This window comes from Cyanistes caeruleus, chromosome 6 (assembly GCF_971803275.1).
Source record: "Cyanistes caeruleus chromosome 6, bCyaCae1.hap1.1, whole genome shotgun sequence".
NCBI classification, from domain to species: domain Eukaryota; kingdom Metazoa; phylum Chordata; class Aves; order Passeriformes; family Paridae; genus Cyanistes; species Cyanistes caeruleus.
In genome coordinates, this window is record NC_141706.1 from 47,533,526 (window position 1) to 47,555,060 (window position 21,535).

The 21,535-nt window shown below is 39.0% G+C and overlaps 1 protein-coding gene across 2 annotated transcripts in view; it reads left to right on the forward strand.

Moving 5' to 3' along the window:
- Positions 1-21,535, forward strand: part of NRXN3 (neurexin 3) — a 972,437-nt gene that overhangs the window by 108,334 nt on the left and 842,568 nt on the right. For both annotated transcript variants that reach the window (XM_086893498.1, XM_086893497.1), the window contains 2 exons: positions 544-573; positions 2,891-2,902. In XM_086893498.1, coding sequence (XP_086749624.1) covers positions 544-573; positions 2,891-2,902 — 42 coding nt within the window. The remainder of the gene's footprint in view (positions 1-543; positions 574-2,890; positions 2,903-21,535) is intronic.

The following is a 21,535-nucleotide window of genomic DNA, read 5'->3' on the forward strand; positions in this document are numbered from 1 at the left end:
ATACACGATGAAGCCACATGTTCAATAAGGATAGCTTTGTGTATGTGTACGCATTTAGACCAGGGGATTTGTCTGAAGCAGTTGTGGTGTGATCATGGCCTCCCTTTTACTGACCACTGCAATCCTGAATTTAAAGTCTTTAGCTGAGGAGAAGTTATTTCTGTATCTCTCCAGAGGAACAACAGCTCACTGCAGACTGTCATTGCAGACCTTGGCCTTCATAGCATGTTTAGCTATAGTGGTGTGCAGTCTGGATTCTGCCCCCCACAAGGGATGTGCTGAAGCTCAGACACAATTCTGCAATGAGCAGCAGGTTTTTTCTACCAGTGACAGATGCTTTCCTGCCCAGTGTGGGAAGATGTACCTACAAATGTTTGTGCCCTGTGTGCTACAACCATACTTGGTCTAGCTCAAGTATGTGAGCTCCAATCCTGACAGGTATTGGACTGTGACCAGTGTGCATGGATATTACTGCTTATTTTCAGTTTTGTTCTTTTTCTCTTACTTCCTCTCTCTCTCTTTCTTTCTCTCTCTCTCTCTCAGGCCTCTCACACCTGATGATGGGTGAACAAGGTAAGTCCTTCCACTTTTTCTTTGTTTCTGTCACTGATCATGAAAGAGTTTTGTCTTTGCTGCTTTTCTGGGCTGGGCTTTGTATAACAAAAGCAGCTAAGCTTAGAGAGTGCCAGTCAAGCCATTTGCATTTTTGCCTGTGTCCCATGAGCCAAGGCTTCTTGTCAGCCTGGGACTCAGATACCCAGGAGGGAGCATGAAATGATTCCATGGATAGTAAAAAGGTATGCATCCATATTCCTTGCAGCCTACCAACTCCTTTATCTTGCTATTTCTTTCTTCTTGTGCCAGCTGTAATGACTCCCACTTCTGCCTACTAAATGTAGACCTCAATGTTGATCTTTATTTTAAGAGTACAATTATTAGAAAAAGTATGTTGATAGCACTTGTAGCATTATCCTAGCTCATTATGAATCCTGAGGAAATTTACATATAATGGCCTGTAAGTCCTGTGTCTGCAATTTAAAATACTCAAATACATACAGAACAAAATGGTTGCGAAGAACAACAGGGCTAACCCCATATTGGGCTACAAATGGGATCTAGGCCCAAATCAGAGATCACATTTTAATATTTCAGCCTGCACTGAGTTACAGATCTACTGGCTGTGACAGGATGGGATAATGAATCCCATTTTGCAGTGCACGGGTGTGGAGTTAGAAGCTGGTGAGAACAGGTGAAGTGAGGTACATTGTGGTTCTGTTTTTCTCTAACATCTCAGTGTCTGAATGAGATGGGTGTACAGGAGTTAGCAGCACTCCTGGTGCCTTCTAGTCTTGTGAGTGCAGGAGTGAAATGACTTAAGACTTAACACGAGGTGTGTGCAAGTGGTGCACTAGGAAGACCAAATTAAGTGTGTGGCCTATCGGAAGAAAATGTAAGTTTTGCCTCTAATGCCTGATGAGGCTTTCCTAGTCTAGATGTATGCAAAAGCTTTTTTGGCATTAAGTAAGCGTGTATGTGAGGATAAGACAGTCCAAGGAGTTAGTAAGACAGTACACAGTGCCTCTGAAGGCTAAAGATTAAATAAGTGCTTGAGTAAAACAGTTATAATTTCTGTGTATCTCAGTGAAATGTAGAAAGACTTAAGACATAATCAGTTTTTATTCTATTTTTTCAAGATAGATGTGTGCTCTGAGGTCATGAAAGGTTAGGTAACAATCAGAAGAGAAATAGGGGCTTATTTATCAGTTTCTATACTGTTTAACATCCCTGTGTGGTAGGAAAGGTAGGAAAATTTGTCTCTTTATACATGTATATTAAGACCACGGTGTTAGGCATGTGGAGCATCTGACTAAACTTTGGAAAGCATTGAGCTCCTTCTCTGTCCCCACTTACTCTTCAGCTGGGCTCATGGCTCAGAGGTTGTGCCTGTTGAAGGATCATGAAGCAGACAGGTCCCTTCAGCAGGATGCAGTTGAGTATGGCAAGCTGTTTTGACAGAGGAAGGCATGTTGGAAGTGATCAGAACAGCTGATGGCCACTTTCATTCTGAATAACACTGAACATTTCTTTGTAGTGGTCTGTGATTTTGCATTATATTATGTAAACAGTTGCACTTGGACATTTAAATTATAAGTTGCAACCCAGCTGGCTCATGAAGACTTGCATGACCTTTTCAGGCCAGTCATCAGCACTTTCTATACTCCCTCATCTGGCAAAAATGTGAAAACTATTGGCTTCTGGCAACTTTAGACACCCTTGTTTATCTATAACACGTCAGGGAACAGTGGCTTCTCCTTTCCTGCCAACAAACTCACAGATATTGCCTTTTGATAAATATTTACTCTCTATAAAAATATGATGGATATAAAAGATGTAAATGTATATGTGTAAGTAAATATGCAATGTCAACATTATATACAAATACATTAGCTCTGGTAGGTGAGATGTGTTTAGCAAATATATTACCATGAGATTTATTTTTTTTTCCTATCCTATTCTGTTGTTTCCTTTGCTGTTTTGAATTTGACGTGGATTGAGGCATATAACTGGCGTGGTATTGCATGAGCAGTTTGCATTTCTCAGTAGAAAATCAAATTAAAGCTTAACCAGGCAGCTGCTGATTGTACTGTCAGTGGTTTAAGCTTTGCTTTGTGCTTTAGTTGTGGTGTGTCTCTTGTTTTTCTCTTGACATTGTGCTTTGTTGAGTTTGGCTGCTAGATAAATATGCTCATTTCCTTGTTTTTCTAAGTATGGCCAGTGACGTATTTTTCTTTTTTTTTATGCTTCCTCCTTCTCTTCTCTTTTGCCTTCTCCGTGGTGGACACCTCTCTTGTTCCTCCTCTTAACTGGATGCACACCTTCCTGTCTGTAGGTAGAAGTAAAGGTAGAGATCACATTCTTTCTAAGACTTCATTGCTTGTGAAATGCTTGTTGATGGGCAAAGTGTACTTCTTTGTACTTCTATGTACTTTGCGTTTTATATTGGAACTTAACGCTTTTATTTTAAGAAGTCTCTTAACAATCTTTTGTATTGAATTATGGAGGAAATATTTGTGAAGATTAATGCTTTAAGGCCTTCCTAAGAGATGTTATTTTCTCTCTATTCACACTAAATATGAGCTGTTCAGTGTCAGGCCATCTGTAGCTGGAGATGTTGGGGTGCAAGGGGTTCATCAGCTCAGTGAAAGATAGAGCCACAGGCCAGTGAGCTCATCCTGCTGACACACACTAGAGCAATGCCACTGCTGGCAGTTTTGCTACTGGTGTTGGTGGCAGCAGAACCTGGGCTTGCCCAGGACCCTTCAACAATGGAAGTTCTTTGAGCTATTGTTTCTTCCCCTGGCTCTGCTTCCCATCATTTCTGTTTTTGTTAAGGTGTTTTCCAAAGAGAAATTGAGTGGCAAAAAAGCTGCAGAGGAAGCAGAAGTAATCAGCACTGCTGAACAGAGAGGTCCATTTCCTTTGCAGCCCAGGACAGCTCAGGGCATGCTAGACTGCTCTGGGGCTCCAACTTGCTCTTCAGCAGTTCACACCTATTTTACGCTGAGGGCTGTCACCCATCCCTTACCAAAACTGCCAAAAGGGCAAAACACTGCAAACTTGCTATGGGTCTTCAGCTGGACTGGAAAGAAAAGTGAAGATTGTTTGATAAATTATAAACATGCCTTGAGAATTTTTTTTTTTTAATCCTATTTTTCAATGAGAAAGATTAAAGGTTTTATGTTGAGGTTTACGCCATTCCAGTGAATACGCTGCTGAAAAATATGAAAAATATGAAAAATGATCTATTTATTAGCCTGGTTTGAACATGTTGCTTGTGTCCATGCCAGTAAGATGCTGGGGAATGAAATGACTACTTGTGCAGCTATGAATTTGGGAGGGATATGACCTCAGAGGATTTGTTCGTAATAACTTTCCTTTAAGGCGCAAGCAGTCTCTGTTCAATAATTACTACTCCAATAATATCTGAATTCTAGGGAGCACAGTGGCATATAAAATATCTTAATTTGTGTGATTCCTTTTTCTGATGCCTAGCTTTCTTCTAACAATTTTGTATTGTTGAATTCTCTGTGATGGAGTACATTATGAAATCAATATTATTTGTTCTATTTTGAGGTTGAAAAAATATTCTAGTAATTAATTTCATAGTTTTTCTATTATCTCCAAACTTGGGTGATGGAGGGTAATACCTAAGCTGTACTCAGAGCTATCTTCTCAGCAAGAGGTGAACATTAGAACATAATAATCACATATATACACTGTAAAATATAGTGGAAACTGAAGCTCTAAGCAGACCATGTCAAATGTTACTGTGCCTCAACACAGCTGCCAATAATTCACTTAGCTGATGTATAGCTTAGTGTGTAGATGGGGGCAAGTCTTGTGTGATGTTAGTTCATGTTCTTTTTTTGGGTGGCATTTATGTTTCAGGCCAGCCTGTGTAGGACTGAGCTGAAAGTCTTCTCCAAGGCAAAACTCCTAACTGAGCTGCTAGGCATAAGGATTATAACATATATTCAGTCCACAGTTAATTAATAGGTACTGAAAGTTAATTTGTTGTGTCATGGAGTGAAAATATCGTTTCACTTCCCAGCTACGTGTAGTTTTTAGCTCTAGTTATAGCAATGGACTTTTTCAGAGAACCATCAGTCTGTGTGAAAAATGGCATTGCTTTCAGAGGGCTCAAACTGTAACTTTGAATCCACACATGGCCCTCAACTCACAGAGAAAGATATCAGATGCCTTTAGTGCTTGCATGGAAGATTCATATTTTTTTGCATTCTTGTAGTTTTTAGTGAAAACTGGCAACAACTCTGTCTCATGTCATGTATGTAGCCAAAGGACGTGATGTATTTGATTTCATTTTGGATATGTTGTATTTGATTTAATAAAATGTCTTTGCAGCATACAGTGGTCTGTTACCTTGCATTCATCATTTAAAGCAAGTGTTTGATTAGTTGTTTCCACTGCAGTAGGAAATAGGAAACAGGAAATAGGCTTTCTCTGCCTTTCTAAAATGTGCAGGAGATTTTAATTTTTTTTCATAAGTTCCTGGAAAGTTGAAGAAGGTGAAGTGTAGGTGTTCTGGGGTAATGGCTGGAGTAGTTGAGATACAGTCAAGCACCTGGATATCACTTGGATTTTAATCTGAATTGAGGTTTCAGGTTAAATGCATTGAGTTCTTATTTGAGGTATGGAAATGGTCATGGAAGTGAGGTAAATATGCAAGGACTTTTGTTTGGCAAGAATTACTGAATATGACTTCTCTTCTGGAGAGGTACTGAAAATTAAGGAACAATTATATTTGTAATTAAAAATTTGAAATTTACTTCCCTACCACTTCCCCACAGGTAAATGATATCTGTCGTGGTTTTAAACCAGTAACTAAAAAACTACTTATTTTTTTTGTTGTGAGATATGGATTAAAACAAGAGCAAAACAGGCTTAAGACTTAAAGGAATAAAGACAGTTTATTAACAAACTACAAGAATGAGAATACCAGAATAAACTTTCAGAAAACCTCCTTATCTTCTACATCTTAACTATTTCTCTGTACACATGACAACATAGAGACAAATAACTTTAGGACTTTGGTGGTTAAAAAACAGTCTTAATTCTTGCTACAGTCTTTCATCAGTCTTTGTAGAGAAACAGAAGTCTCTTTCTGTTAGCTTACGGAGTTTCTCACGAGAAAACTATTTTTCATCATAGTTTTCTATTTCTCTAATGCCAGCTGCCCGGAAATCTGTCATTAGATCTTCTCCTCCCATTTCACATCTCCAAGGTGTGTATGGGTCACAGAGTTTAGGAATCTTATTTTAAGGATAAGTTATTCAAAGGCAGAAGTCTTCTTCATTTGTCTCTGTGAGCCTTCCTGGAAAACAGTTTTCTTTTTGCCCCCAAAGCTTCAAAATCTTCACTCAACTCAATTCCAGCAACTCACAGTATCACAAGCACTCTCTCTCTCTTCTGCTCAAAAGTTACACTTTGAATATCTCACTCCTCCTAATACTCTTATCATGAATTAAAGGAGTCTTTTTATACTATTATTGTTCATCTCCATAGTTTTAACAGAAAGATATTTCAGCTGTAAAGCATCTCCTTATTCTCTCTTTCTTATTTAAACTTAACTCTTTTCTTCACTGTTTTTGGTGGTTCTATGATGTCTCCTCTATGTTGATTGTCTCTCTCTCTCTGTCTTTCTGAGAAAAGGAGTAATCTGTATGTTTATCCAGGTAGTAAAAGAATTAAAAGCTTTAGGAAAACTGCAAGAGTTCATGGTGTTAAGTTTCAGTCTAGCAGCAAAAACTGAAAACCAAGCTCGGCTGGCCAGCGCTGCTTCTCTTCTCCCTCCCCCCCCCCCTCCACCCCGCGGCCTTGTAGGCCTGGAGAGGGGGGGGGGGAGGAGGCCGAGACAGAGCCTGCTACCTTGTCCGAAGCCGGAAACCAAAGAGAGCAAGAGAATTCTGTCTGTACTTCTTAAGGGGGTGTTTACAAGTTGAATTCACTTTTTAATGGTCAGATCTGCTGTCAATTCTTGAAAATGACCGATAATTGGTCAGGAGGGAAAAACTCCCATCAGCCACCAGCAGCTTCAACTTCCTCTCCCTCCAAGCTGTCTTAAAGGTAAAGCTACCCCATGACAATATCAAAGGAAATTATAAATATCCAACTTCATATGCTACTGGAGTTAATGTGTTATCACCTTCTTCCCTATAATTTGTTTTTTTGGAAGTCTGTGTTAAGGAAATGATTATTTGCCATTTTGTTACCTTCCACCATGAGAGTTTTGTTTTACCATTGCTCTTGGTTTGGATCTGACATCTACTGAGGCTCATGTGCCCTTTGAAAATTGTCTGTATTCCTGGTGGGAATCTGCTGTTTTCAGTGAATTAAGTCCCTTGTCTTCTTGAAGGCAGTAGCAAAATTCACATTGAATCCAGTGAGCCAAGAACCCAAAGAACTGAAGATGCTCTCTCTGACACAGAGAACGACCAGTGAGCATGAGGTTCCTGGATGTGCACAGGACACCCTGTAGCACCCATGCAGACTTCTGGTGCTTCTCCAAGGCATGTGGCCCCTTCCTTCCATCAGTAGTTGTGCTTGGTGTAAACTACACAGTTGCCCACTCATTCTCAGTATGAAATAGTTTTTTTCTTAATTGTCAGAGAGAAGTGAAAGAGTATCTTTTGAAATGCACATTGTGTAGACCAAAGGCTACTGCAAATTTTGCCACTGAATAATCAGCAAAATCAAATTATCTGCTTTGGTCCTACCTGCTCTTAACTGAAGTAGGTCTTTTAAGTCTTGGAAGGTTTAGCATTGCTCTCAGAGAATGAGGTTCTTATTCTTTGAGATGTTCAATAATATTGACCTGAAGGTAAAGGCGCAGGAAAAATGAAATAGCATTTGTGGGCTTGAATAGAAGGAAATGGACCTTACTGATCAGGAAGATATTTTGAAGTTATTTTTCACCAGCAATACCATTAGGGTTTGTATTGACCTGCTTCAGAAATAGTGTAGCCAGCAGGACCAGGGCAATGGTCATCCCCTGTACTTGGTGAGGCTGCACCTTGAGTGCTGTGTCCAGTTCTGGGCTCCTCGTTACATGAAGAACACTGAGGTGCTGGAGTGAGTCCAGAGAAGGGCAGTGGAGCTGGTGAAGGCTCTGGAGCACAAGCCCTAGGAGGAGCAGCTGAGGGAGCTGGGAGTGTTTAGCCTGGAGAAAAAGAGGCTCAGGAGAGACCTCATTGCTCCCTACAGCTACCTGAGTGTAGCCAGGTGGGAGTCAGCCTTTCCATCCCAGTCAAGATCCTACCCCAGCAAGAGACAGAATGAAGGGAAATGGCCTCAGGTTCCACCAGGGATGGATTTAGATTGGATATTGGTAAAAAATTGTTTATGGAAAGAGTTGTCAAACCTGGGAACAGGCTGCCCAGGACAGTGGTTGACTCTCTAGTCTTGGAGATGTTTAAAAGATGTGGAGGTGGGGGTACTCATGGACACAGTTTAGTGATGGACTTGGCACTGCTGGGTGTTGGACTTGATAACCTTAAATGTCTTTTCCAGTCTAAATGGTTCTATGGCTGTGTGTGAATAAGTCCAGTTGAATGGCCAAGAGTTTGTTGCAAATGCTTAAGTAAAACATCAGTAACAAATTAAATTGTTTGCGCTCTCTAAATGTCTAATTATACAAGGGGAAAAACAACACTACATTTGTCTTGACAGCCTTGGCAGTGGTTTTTAAGCTCTGCTTTTCCCTGTAAAGTATCTTAATATTTGGATTTTAAATGTGAATATTATATGGTTTTTGTTTCTACAGTTAAAAGTATTAATGAAAGGACTCTAAAATATGTGTGGTAGTGGGTTTGTTTTCCTTTGGTGAGAAAAAAATCCTGCATTATTATAAGGATGGTGAGTTTCAGTTTTAACTTTACTCTTAATGACTATTTTAAAAAATCAAGCATTTTATTTTATGATTGCAAATACCAAATATGTAAAATCTCTCTGATAGAATCAAAGCCCCTGGAATGAAGATATTATTTTTCTGGAATATTTATTTTTTTGTAAGTGAATTTTTCTTGCTGGCTTCTTAGTTTATTTAGGGAAAAAAAAATATTTTAATGTTATTTGTTGAAGTCTAGTTAGAGGTGATTGATAGCTGATGAATTTCAAATTTAAGGTATTGGGTGGTATTTCTGTAAGGCATTCATCCTATTTCTTTATATTCCAGCAGCGATGACATTTTCTAAACTTTGGGGAATGAAGTCACTTAAATGTTCAATATCAGCTAATGCAAAGGAATTGATGTCTTATTCTTCTTTTTAGACCTCTTTATAATACATTTATGAACACAAACATAATAGGACAGTTCTGGTAAATTATTTTTGTTTGTGCTTATGAGAATGTGTATTTACAAATATTGTAAACATAAAGCATAAGATATTTAATAATGTGTTAAGTAGTTTGTAGTTTATAGGTAATTAATTTTTTCTTACATGTTTTCTTTCTACTTTGTTTTAAAACTGTGTCTTTCTGATGTGTGAATAAGCAGTTGATTCTTTGCTGGCTTTCATTTTTATTAAGAAGAATGATTCCTGTGATAGTTAAAGGCATTGTGGTTGTGTTGAGTGTAAACAGGAGCTAAAATATTGTCGTCTTAGGCTGTATAGTAGTCTTCTGTTTTCAATGAACCTCAGGTTTTTATCTGCCCAGAGAGAGCATTTAATTGATATAATTGAAAAGCTTCCCCCTATGCCCTTCCTCTGTTTTCTTCATTTGAGGCATTCAGTGGTGTGTAGAGATGCAGAGGTAGCAAAATAGGCCACGTGCTTTGTAAAAGGCAGGCTAATAGCACTTTTGATGGATGTCTGATTTTTAAAGTGCTGTATGTTTCATTAAAATTTACATGTAAAGTAAGGGCGAGTGCAGTGACATGAAAGCTAATGCAAGTTGCACATCTTGACATAAAAACAATCACAAGAAACCTGAGATCCCAGATGGCAGCTTGGCCTTTGCCATCCATTTAATAAGCTACTAACTGCTAATTATTGCACTGTTATGGGCAAGTTAATTTACTGTTGACTCTTAAAGAGACGTTGTGAATTTTCCTGACATTTAGGTTTTTCAGTTTAGATTTGAAAGTGTTTTTTCTCTGCAGATTGAAACCCTTCCAGTGGATGGTAACAAAGAGACAAAGAAACAGAGTGGCAAATGGAACATAATAATCTATGGGTTTTTTTTTTTTTATAATAGGAGAATATAGGGTTGTGGGGGTTTGAGCCTTTCTATGGCATGGATTTTTAGTTGAAAAGAACACTAGGATGTATATTAAATCTAGGATTTAAGTTTTGCATGTAGCAGCAAATGTAGAGTTAGTATTGCTGTTAAAAATAAATAGAACATCTTTCCCTCAAATAATTGAAGATTGAGATTGTGAAAATAAGAGAAACTAGAAATAGAAAATCAAAATTACAGGTTCATTTCTTTCGCCAGAGATGATTTGAAGGCAAAATTTCAACTCACAAATCTGAAAGCTAAAATGTCCACTGTATTTTTAAAAAAATTCTTCATTTTAATGTTACTTACCTTGTCATATTACAGGGAAGGAATGTTATCTGTAAAACATAAAATTTTTTGAAGTGATCTTTTTCTTCTTCCAGTTGAAATGGACATTCAGTAATGAGACCAGTCAGGGAGAAGTTTTGATCTAAGAACCTATTTAGGAATGAGGGAACAGCTGCAGTTTAAATGAACTCTAATTCTCATGGTTAATGCTGTTTTGTGAGCGCATGATTGTCTGTGATAACGTTTGGGAGGAGTGTGGTGGGTAATAGCTTATTTCCTGGGCTTTATGGTAATGCAACAAAATGATGATAATGCCATCAGCAACTGCAGTAGACCCTGCCACACACATCAGACAGTCTTGTAAAGATAGGAAACCCTGTGAAAGAGGGGAGTTCCCTGTTTTGCAGCTCCTTGTTGCCTTCTGTGGACTGCAGAGATAACATTACGGTATTGGGCATTTAGGAAATATGTACAATGTAAGCTGGTTCTTGTACATTAAAAATAAGAGCTTACAAACAGTAGCCTTATTTGCTGTGCTTTACCAGCTGGTAAATATTTTGACTAGAGATCAGGGAATAACACCCCATGCAAATGGTTGTAAAACTATTACTGTGAAGAAGGTCATGTGTGTCAGTTAGTAACTCATGTCTAATGGTGTGTGATTTTCCCTGCATCAGTATTGTGGGTTTTGATTCTGATTTTGGCAAAGCACATCTTTCTGTGACACCCAGAACTCTTAATTTATTTGGCTGTACTCACCCTTTCCTGGAGCTAGAGCTCCTTCTCATGCTGGTTTTCATTTACTCATTTGTTTCAAGAGCCTTGGTAGTTTTGAGTGCATGTACAGAAATCAGTACTGTTGGGCTATGAAATAAGGAAAGATAATAGAAAATACCACTGCAGAGAGCAAGGAATCGGGTGTTAACACAGCCCTCACAGGTTGTGGCATATTCATTTGTTTTGAAAGCCTTCTTGTTTTGACATTTTGGTTCCTGATAACCTATCCTGCAAGTTGCTGTGCTGAGTCTACTGCATTCCCTAAACAGCCAGAGAAGCCTATAGAAATTAATGGTATTTTGCACTTGGGAATGTATTGTGTACCTGCAGGGATAAAGTCCCCAAATTCTGTTACAGAAGGATTTTCTGTGAGAAATTAGTCTTATACTAGATGTGCTTTTTATACTGAGAGGTTTGATAAAATGATATTAAGAGCCATTTTCTTCACTGCTCTGAAAGCATTTTATTGTGGTATACCTGATAGTGAAGCAGAGGAAATGCACTGATGTAAAAAAAATAGTGCAGGGAAGAATCTGACCCTAAAACTGTTCCAACACTAACCTGAGGGACTCTGGATCATTCTCACTAAATTATGGCCTTAGTTCTCTTGTTAAACACTGCAAAGCATTTAATAGAAATGGTTCTTTACCAGCATTGCTTTGTGGGGAAAGGCTTTAAACAGAACTGGTACTTTGAGGATTTGTGTACACAGTTGTCACCATTAAAAAGTCAGTAGCATTTGCCAAGCAGTACCACACAGTGGTGCCTGAGAAATCACCTCCTCTCCTACAGTAGAGCAAGAAGATGGTATGTAATGTTTGTAGGTAAGTGTTTACAATTTGATTCTGTCAATTGCATGCATTTTAACAGAGCTTTTCTCTCAAATCACTGTTTCATTGGGGAGCTGCTTATGGGTCAGAATATTTCTGAAGCAAAACATGATTCCTTTTGATGGAACAAATTCTTTTTACTGAAGACTTAAAAAAAAAACCAACAGTATTTGCTCTAAAATACTGTATCTTTGTGATTTTTCATTGTTAGTAGTAGTACCAAAAATGTATAATATGTTAAAATAATTGTATTTTAAAGGGAGCTGGGGTCGTATTAGGTATAGTGAATTTTATTAAGCCAGCATTATGAAGCATACACCTTTATTCCCCTAATTACTGGTATATTAATAATGACCAGGTTGACGATGAATGTTCTGACCACCAGCTGGGATCAGATAATTACATTTGATTATGTAAAGAGTTAGTTGCTATAAGCCTTGAAATATTAAAACTTGGCTAGAATAAATATCACTGAAGAACCTTTGTCTTTTACATGTGTATTCAGCTGCCTGTTCTCCGAGCAATTCTTGGTTCACTCGATAATGCTGGGAATCAAACTGTGAACAGTTATTTTCCAACCCTGTGAATGTTGATAAAAGGATCTTGCATAGCTGTTGGCTTGTCCTGTGAGGGGAGAGCACATTGCTGCATCGCAGCGCAGGGATTACAGGCTCTCGTTTAGCTCTGCATTAAGGATCTTGCAAGCTTTTATAAAACCCAGGGCAGCCCTAGTATGGCTGGGCATTTGCATTTTCCAGCTCTGACGAAGGACACACACGTTTCAGGCACCAGTGCCTTGCAGGACTGGCCAACTCCATCATCCAAATAATACATTTATCTGACCATTTTAGTGTTTATTGTGGATAGTCTTACTCTGCAGACAGTCTCAGAGAAGTCTGTAGGCATATGTGCAAGCTGCATTCAACATGTGTCTTTTTATCTTTCACTTTATCAAATTATTTTTCCCCAGAATCTGTTCAGTTCCTAAATATCCTTTGATTTGTCTTTCCCCTGTTGTTAAACTGCTGAAAAGAAACATAACTTTTGTTACTTGTCTCATGAAAGACTGTTTTAAAAAATGCTTTATGGCATTGATCATTGGCAGTTTGAACAGAATATCATTTTTGCCACAATGTGACAGACCATTTATGCCAGATTGTGGAAAAAATCTTTGCCTAAAGTTGGAAAAATCAGAATGTTCAGATTGTAAGGCTCTCTTTGGAAACTACTTGCTATACTTTAAGTACTCAATTCCAGGCTCAGCATTTCAATTTATCAGTCAATTTTATATTAAGATATGATACTAGAGATACACATTACTAATTTTTCTTTGCTACATTCTTGTATTTTATTTGTTCTCTCTATTGACTCTGTCTTTAAAACAGATGTATTTTAAGAGAAATCTGTGGACACTTCATTTCCTGCTATGCTGCACTGTATGTCCATAACGGAAATATTATGTGGTGGATGCACTTATTGTATTATCAGGCAGAAGTATGAGAGTTCCCTTTGATTTCCCAAATGCTGTTTTTTTAATATATTTTTTTTTTTTGGTGTCAGGGAAGAGAAGAGTTCTGATTTTATTTCTTTTTGTCTTCTAAGGTACTTTTATTTAAACCCGTACAGTTTTCTTACTCATTTTCTCCTTCAGGTGTTTGCTATCCATCTGCTGGGTTAAACTTTGTGCTATTCCATCAGGCAAGTTTGGTAAATGTTGATCAGTGCATGAAATCAGTTCTTAAATGGTTGCAAAATTGCCTTCCTTCAGACTGTTTTGATCACAAGGGCTTTCAAGTGTCAAAGTCATTTGGAGAACTAGATAGATAAAATGCATGAGCACTAAGCTTTTTCCAGGATAGAATAAATAAATGTATTTTCTACTGTGTGCCCTGCCTTTGATAGTGATTTGTTAAAAGGGAAAAAAAAGAAAGGCAATGATATTAAATATTTACAAGAGTGATTTAGTTGTGTAATCTTGTGATATGCATCCCTGTTTAATAGTGAAATCAGCTACTGCTGAAGTAAATGCCATTAAACTGGTAGTACTGTGAAGGTCACTGCCTATACAATGTCAAAGCAATTTATAGAGAATAATGATTTTTGTCAGCTTTCCAATGTACCAACGTCCCTCCTTTTTGTCTTCCAAAAATAACTGAAAGTAAATTTATTTCAGAAATCATTTTGTCTTTGAGTCTTCTCCCATTTGACTGATTTTGGAGCTTGCAACCTCTTTACAAGTTTTCATATTGATGAACTCAATGGATAAACACTTATTCCCTTCTTTCTGGCCTTGAGCTTGTTACAGCTCTATTTGCTGGGATTTCCAGTTGGCCATTTCTCAGCAGTTCATTTTAAGAGATACTGAATTGACCTCCACTCTTATGAGTGATTGCTTTTCTTCCCTTGTGCTATTCCAGCCATATCTATCTGTGAATCTCATGAAAAAATCTCTTTTTTTGTGTGTGCTGATTGTTTGTTGTCAGCAGAGCACATGTAGCATGTTGACAACTCACCAATCTCCTGAACTGCTAAGTGTCTTACAAATACTCGGAGTACATTCCTGCACAGCATCATGCTTATGGAGAGGCCTCAGAAGTGGGAGGTGTGTTCTTGGCTCTGCTGACTTTTCCCTGCGAATTGTTGGGGCCTTTGTGCCTCTGCAGCAATGGAGTGGGGACAGAAGCCCTTCACCACTGCACAAGGAGCTGCTGCATTGACTCTTAGAGCGTGTCCTGAAAATAATACACAGCGAGTACAAAGCATTATCATTCAGCTTCACATCCATCCAGCAAGAAGGTTAATTATTTGTTTTCCTTGTTTAACAGTTGAATGAGCAGAAGCACAAAGAGATGGAGAGAGCTGGAGGAGAACAGGCAATAAATGCCAGAGTTCTCTTGTCCATTCCTGTTTCTCTAAGCACCAGTGCAATCTATTTTATAAACCACCAAATAACTTACCTCCTATACCAAGGACTCTCCCAATTAGATTCCACTTGCAAAAGCAATACTCTAAAAAGATTGAAACTATATTTGTCTGTTGATAAACATGTACATGACCACAGAAATAGAAATCATATTTTACAAAGGGAAACTACACATATTCTCTGTAACAGAAAGTCTACAGAAGGAGATAACCTATCATAATGCAAAGGTGCCCGGAGTGTGCTGTATAAGGATTTTGTTGGGAGAGTACGTATGAGCACACAGAGACAGTGTGGGTTTCTCTTTGAAGACATGAAATTTAAGGGCAAGCGGAAAAGAACTGAGGCACTTAAAGGAGTGGAAATTCTTTTTCAGTGAAGAGGAAGTGCATCAGCAGTGGAAAGAGGGAAGGGAATCAGAAGAAAGAGTAGTAGAAACATACACACTCTTAACTGGGAGGACTGTCCCAGCCAAAGTGGTGGAAGTGAAATCTGCTGTGAACTCTGGTCTTCTGGACAGAATAAGATGGGAAGATATCCCTACAGATTGTTTGCTGAGTATTAGGCAACTAGGTATTATGATTGGTAGCTTATTTTGGTATTTGATTTCTGTAATGTCCATTCCACAGTGCAGTAGGAGAAGACTAAAGCCTTTATTTACTGACATAGCTTTTTATGACCTTCTCCTCCAGGCCCATTGGCAGACCTTTCATCTGTTGTGAAAGAGGCTAGTTCAGCAGGGTGTCTGGAAGGGATATGTATGTGCATGGTTAAATCAGGCCTTGTGATTTCCTTTAGAGGGTTTTATCTGGTTCTTTGTCTCTTTTTATGCAAGTCTATGATTAGCATTGAGTTCTTCCCAGAATGCTGGCAATTATCTCACAGGTGAAAGGATTATGAAAGAGCAGTGGGAATTACCCTGGGATTAAATAAGACTGCCTTTGGAGTGTGTTTGTGGATATGGTTTCTTTTTTTTTTTTTCTCTAAGCAAAGAGAAAGAAGAGAAGCCAGCTCAGCCTTCAGGTCTCTCTAGGGAGGAAAGTAATACCTTTGAATATGGAAAAGTAGCATTTCAGCTTGGGAGGAGGTCATGCTGAGAAAGGAAAGGTAGTGTCAAGGCACAAGATTTACAGTCCTCAGTTCAGTTCTTGGTTGCTCTGATTTTGCTTCAGGCTGTTCTGATTGCCCACAGTGAACCTCAGCTTGTCCATGTGTGAAATGGAAGTGGTGATAAGTTTCTTGTCTTATGTTGCATGAAACTAAATTAATTACTCTGTAAGTGTACTAGGTTTTTGGGTAGCAAGTACAAAAGTAAAGGATAGAGTATTCTTATGCTCCACACTGTGGCCACAAATGATTTCAAATGTTTTGAATTATTTCTGTCCCTCTGTTACTTCTGCCTCAGTGTAATGGGCAGACACAATGCTGGTAGAAAAGGGGGCCCAGCCCCCTCTTGGGATGAAAAGAGAAACTGCCCCATGGGACTGGCATGCCTGGAACCGCAGGGACAACACAGTTTGCAAGGCTGGGTCATGCTGTACCTTACCTGCAAACTGGCCTGGAGATGGCTTTTCCTTCTATAGGGCCTGGCAAAAGTCACCCCTGAGGAGAGCCTAGACTTCAGGTAGTAGCCCTTGGCAGAGAGTTGAGTTCAATTTTAGCTGTTATTCACATCTTCCAGCTCTGGCACTGCATGGGTTTACAGTGCAGTGCTGCCTGAAGATCCCGAGAGAACTTGTGCTGTGGAGAAAGCAAATAGTGCTGGAAAACAGGAGATCTTCAACCTGATCAGGTTGCTCAGAGCCTCATTCAACCTGACCTTGAATATTTCCAGGGTTGGGGCATCCGCCACCTTACTGGGCAACCTGTTCTAGTGTTCCATCATTCTCATTGTGAAAAATTTCTTCCTTATATCTTAACTAAATTTACCCTCCTTTAGTTTAAAACCATTACTCCCTGTCCTCCCTGTCCAATACAGGCCCTACTAAATTGTCTGTCCCTGAGACTAATTAGTTGCATCTTGTACTATTCAAAGGAACATACTTTCCAGGAAAGAAAAGAATTATGTTCTTTTTCCAGCAGGAAGTATGTTCTCTCTTTCTACACGGGGTGTTTGAAGCCAGAGACAGGCAAGTTAATATTGGTGGTGCTGGCTTCCCTCCTTGGGCTGTATCTTACCTCTGAACCTGCTGCTCTGCAGTTTCCAGCTTTGGAAGTCACTGCTGGCCGCTCCCCAAGTGGCAGCCGTGGCTGACAGACACCTAACATATTTCATCTTAGTGTGAGATCTGCAGAGAAGTGACCCAGGCAGAGACTTTTTTTGTCCTACCCTTGCTATTGTGTTTTGCCACTGTGTGTTCTGCTCCCATTTACTCAAATCTTTCAACTCTGTTCTTAGGGACCACAGTCACAACAGTAGCTATGACTGCATGGTCTTTACCCTTCTACGTTACATGTACCAAGAAAAAGCCAGTTAATATTTGTTGCCATGGCTTTTGTGGAAAGGACCAGACATACCCTGACTTTACTCCTTTTATTCTGGTTCTGAGGTGGAGCAGTTCTGCCTTTCTGTCAGTTGAGAGTCAGGCATCAGTAAGATGGGGTATAAGCAGAAATGGGGAGATGGTACCCTGCTAAAGAATTTGGGTGGAGTTATTGCCTGGGCATTGCTGCATGCTTTTTTGAGTGCTCTGATATTTTTTCGTTAACCCTTCACATAATTCATTTAACACTGCTCTTTCTCTCTTATAATGCCTTTGATTGGAGTGCCTTTGACTCATGGGTCACCTTGAGGACAGGAACAGTGAGTTCCCAGAGCTTTGACCATGTAAAATATGAATTTTCAGAAGTTACAAATAAAAGTTTTCCATTATAATTCCAGTATTCTCATTCAATAGTTCTATAATGATGATTGCCAAAGCCTCTGTTCTCTATCTGGCGATCATTATTTACCTTGTATATTTTATTCTTAGTGTGTCAGTTTGCCTTACCTTGTTTGTATTGATGGATAGCTATGATTAAAAAATCTATTTTGTTCCAAGTATATTTTTATCAGAATATCTGTCCGTGTCTTTCCATCTATGCCAAACACATTTTAAAGTGTCTCCTTATGTTACCCTGGCTCTGTGACTAGACTGGGAGCTGTAGTACAGCTGTTTTGTTTTTGTCCCACAATTCTACCACTCAAACCCTGATTCTGCCTTGCTTTGACTTGCCATGCAGTCCTGGGTCCCTCTGGTGCCCTGGTCTAGGGCACTGATGCCATCCCACTTCTCAGACTCAGCATTGGGTTAGTGCACATCACTCTGGACCTTCAGCAAGTAGAGGGACAGTTAGCAGCACTCTGGACTTCAGCAAGTTATGGAAACAAGAAACACTGGTAGAGCTGTGAACAGGAGGTACTGTGTAGTCACTCAGAGCACTTAGCATTTTCAATTTAACAGAAGACAGTGAAGGACGGAGGCTACCTGATTTTCCACAGAGATAGGGTGAACTACTCTGGAGGCTGGGAGCAGAGCCCAGAGACTCAGATAGAGTCTCTGTTAGCACAGGAATCTGAGCTGAGCAAGCTTTCAGCTGGAACACACTAGGTACAGTCACATCAAAGCTCCATTTAGAAGTTGGTCTATGCAATGATATTACTCTTAGGCAATGTAGAATTTGCTTCTGTTGCATTTTCCTAGTCTTTCACAGGCATATAATATAAATTACAATGTCCCTACTGCATTTGAGAGACTGGTTTGCCAGGAAATGGGGAGATTAACTTCATTGTACAAAGAGATTTCACTTGTTTAAGAGAGTGCTTTGAAGAAAGGAAGGAAACACTGAAACAGGATTGATTCAGGAGTCTCTTATTACAAGATTATCTGTCATTTTATTGAGCTGCATATTTATTACAGGGCCTGTCTCTGGTTACAGGCCAGTGATTGCCTAGTTTCAGGTGTTTAGCTGGTGATGGCTGGAATGCCATATAAACAGCTGCAAACAGAGACAGTTATTCAATCCACTCCTAAAAAGGTTTGATTGTAGGTCCCCAGTTTGCCCAGGGTGTGATGTCTGAGCCAAAGCAGGCAGGAGGCTGTTGCGCTACCTGGCAGAACTCTCTGCTGGTGCTGCTGCTGGAAATGGTTAGAAATGTTTGTATGAATTTTCAGCAGGAGCAAAACAAAAGGATCAGGGGAGTTGGCACCCTGGGGATGGAGCAGGGAGTGTCAGAGTCTCTAACGCATTCCTAGTGCTCTTTCTGTCACGTGTTGGCATGGTGGACTGCTTAGAGTAGGAAAGTGAAAATTCCTCTTGTTCTGTCCCAAGGCATTGGGGATTCATATTTTCCCCTTCCCAACTCTTTCCCTGCCACCTTTCAGGTGATTTAAGTACATTAAGACTTAAGTACACCTTTCCTCTTATGATTTTTAGTGTGTGAGACCCTGAAGTCCATCAGATACCTTTGTGCTGTACAGGATGATAATAAAATACATAAAAATGACCCAAACTCAAAGACAGTGGCATCTTCAGTCTTTTGTTCTGTGAGGCTGTTAGACCTTTCTGGATTTTTCTAAAAGTTGAGGTACATTGTGTGTATGTCTTAATTGTACTGAAGTAGCATAATGATCATAATAAAACTTCTAGCAGTTGTCTGCTCATGTTTCTTCTGGTCTTTTATATTTCAGTCATAGGAGAATCAAAAACTGTGGCAGCTTTTCAACAGTTAGATTCTGTGCATGGCTTAATTTGAGTCCTTCCCCAAACAATTCCATGAATTAACTTTCTGTTTCTTAAAAGCATTATCAGACTTTAATAAAATAATAGAAACAGTATTGAAAAGAATGACTTCTTAACTATAAGGAGTAACAGAACCATGAGCAATTATCAGTGGCATTTAATAAACAAAACTCATAGAGGACATTTGATTACTTTTGGACTCAGTTACAAAATTAGTGGATGAAAAGAAGATAGTGATTGTTTAAAGTCCAATGTGTTATTTGACAAAATTCCCTATTTTAAAAGAAACCCCACAATTAAAATTTGGCTTTAACATGAGTTTTCTAAAATAAATCAGTAATTCAAAATGCAACAGCATTTTCATGAACTGAGAAGGCTAGACAAATTGGAAGTTACTGTCATTTCTGTCTAGTGCTTTTCTTAGTGATCACAAAGAGGGAAAGAAATGACATATTAATGAAATGTGTAGATTGGAGTAGAATGGAAAGAATTGCAATCATCAGTGTGGATAGAAAACAGCATAAATGTTGTGTAAGTGCCATGACATCCTTCATAAAGCAGTAGGTGGATAATTCATCTGTAAAGAGACCTGATAAGCTGTGCCTAGACTAAACTTTTAAGGCCCTTAAATACTGTAAGGTGGAGATATGTCAAGCAATTTGTAAGTATTTTGAAAGGGCTTGATGATTAAGATCATGCATGACTTGATTAATAGGGAACAGACAAAGGCTTCGTATGTATGCTAGGTCTTCATGCTGAGAAATGGCAAGATATGAAAGCTATCTCCAAACACATATGGAGCATAAATACACAGGAGAAAAGAAGAATTATCCTGGGGTTGTCTCAGAGGAATTATGTAGAAAGGGTACTGTTCAATTGCTCAGAGGCGTTCTAGGTCCAGTAGCAAGAGAGAACATTTTAGCAATGAGCACTATAGCAACAGCTCATAGAGTATTTTAAGAAGTGAAAAGATGTAAGCCACTGACTTTTGACAATTTTATTGGAAATAAACCATACTGTGGAGCCAGTTTTTCTCTTCCACACCTAGTGAATGTGAGATGGCAGCTTAGAGGAGGATAACTTAAATTTTTTTCCCTTCTCCAAAGCTCAGATGTATCACAATATAGATATATAGATTTTCTTAATTTTCCAGAGGTTCTTCATCTGCGGCATGTTGAAATCCTGCATGTGTTGCTCTAGGTGATCTGTATCTCTGAAGGAGAAATAAGCTGTTGTTGTATCAGCTAGGAATTAAAAAATAGTCCACCAAATGCAAACAAAATACTTTCATAAAGGAAACTGGATGGGTTGCCCTAACTACATTAGTGCTAATGCACTACCACGTCTCTTTCTTCTTTTTCTGTGTGTTAATTTTGTTCTTCAGTCTCTCCATCTCTTCTAGCATAATTACCCTCCCCAGACTAGAGACTGCTGCTGCCTTTTGGCTTCATTACCAGCTTTCATTTTCATTAAGAACTTTGTGCTAATGGACTGTTATAAAACAGAGTCATCACTGGCAGGTGTTGCCAAACGACTCTCAGCATGATGGCATTTCTGTGCAGTGGAGCAAACAGTCTGGACATTGGATTCATGGAGCATCCAAGGGCTTGCAATGGCATGCAAAGAGAGATAAGTTTGGTGGATCAGTAAAAAGAAGCTCTCAGATATTCACCATGATAAAGAAGGCACAATGATGAAAAAAGAACATTATGAATAACGACCTTGTTCTGAGACCACCAAAAGTACTAGCATCTATTCAGGTTGCAAATATAGAACTGCGTTCCAAAGAGCTCTCTAGTAGTCACAAAAAACTAATCCTTATACTCTTCCAGTTTAGAAAGGAATGAGTATCTGAAAACCACCTCAGTGACTTAGTGAAATCATATCAAAATGAAGTTTGTCATCAAACATTACTAATGGGAATGCATATTTCTGCTGTAGTGATACTGGTCGTAGCTGCCTTTGTGTGCCCTCTGACCTGTTCAGCAGTTATTGCCAACATTCATCAGGAGGAAGCAAGGACTTCCTCCATTGTCCTTCAAGAAGCTGATGGTTCCAGTCAAACAACTAGAGACGTGTCCCAGAAGAACTACTGTCAGAATTTATCTCTTAAGAGGGGAATAAGAGTGATTTAGAACTGAGGAACTGTAATAAAGAATTGTAATTCTATGTTGATCTGAAGTCCATTAAATTTTTTATT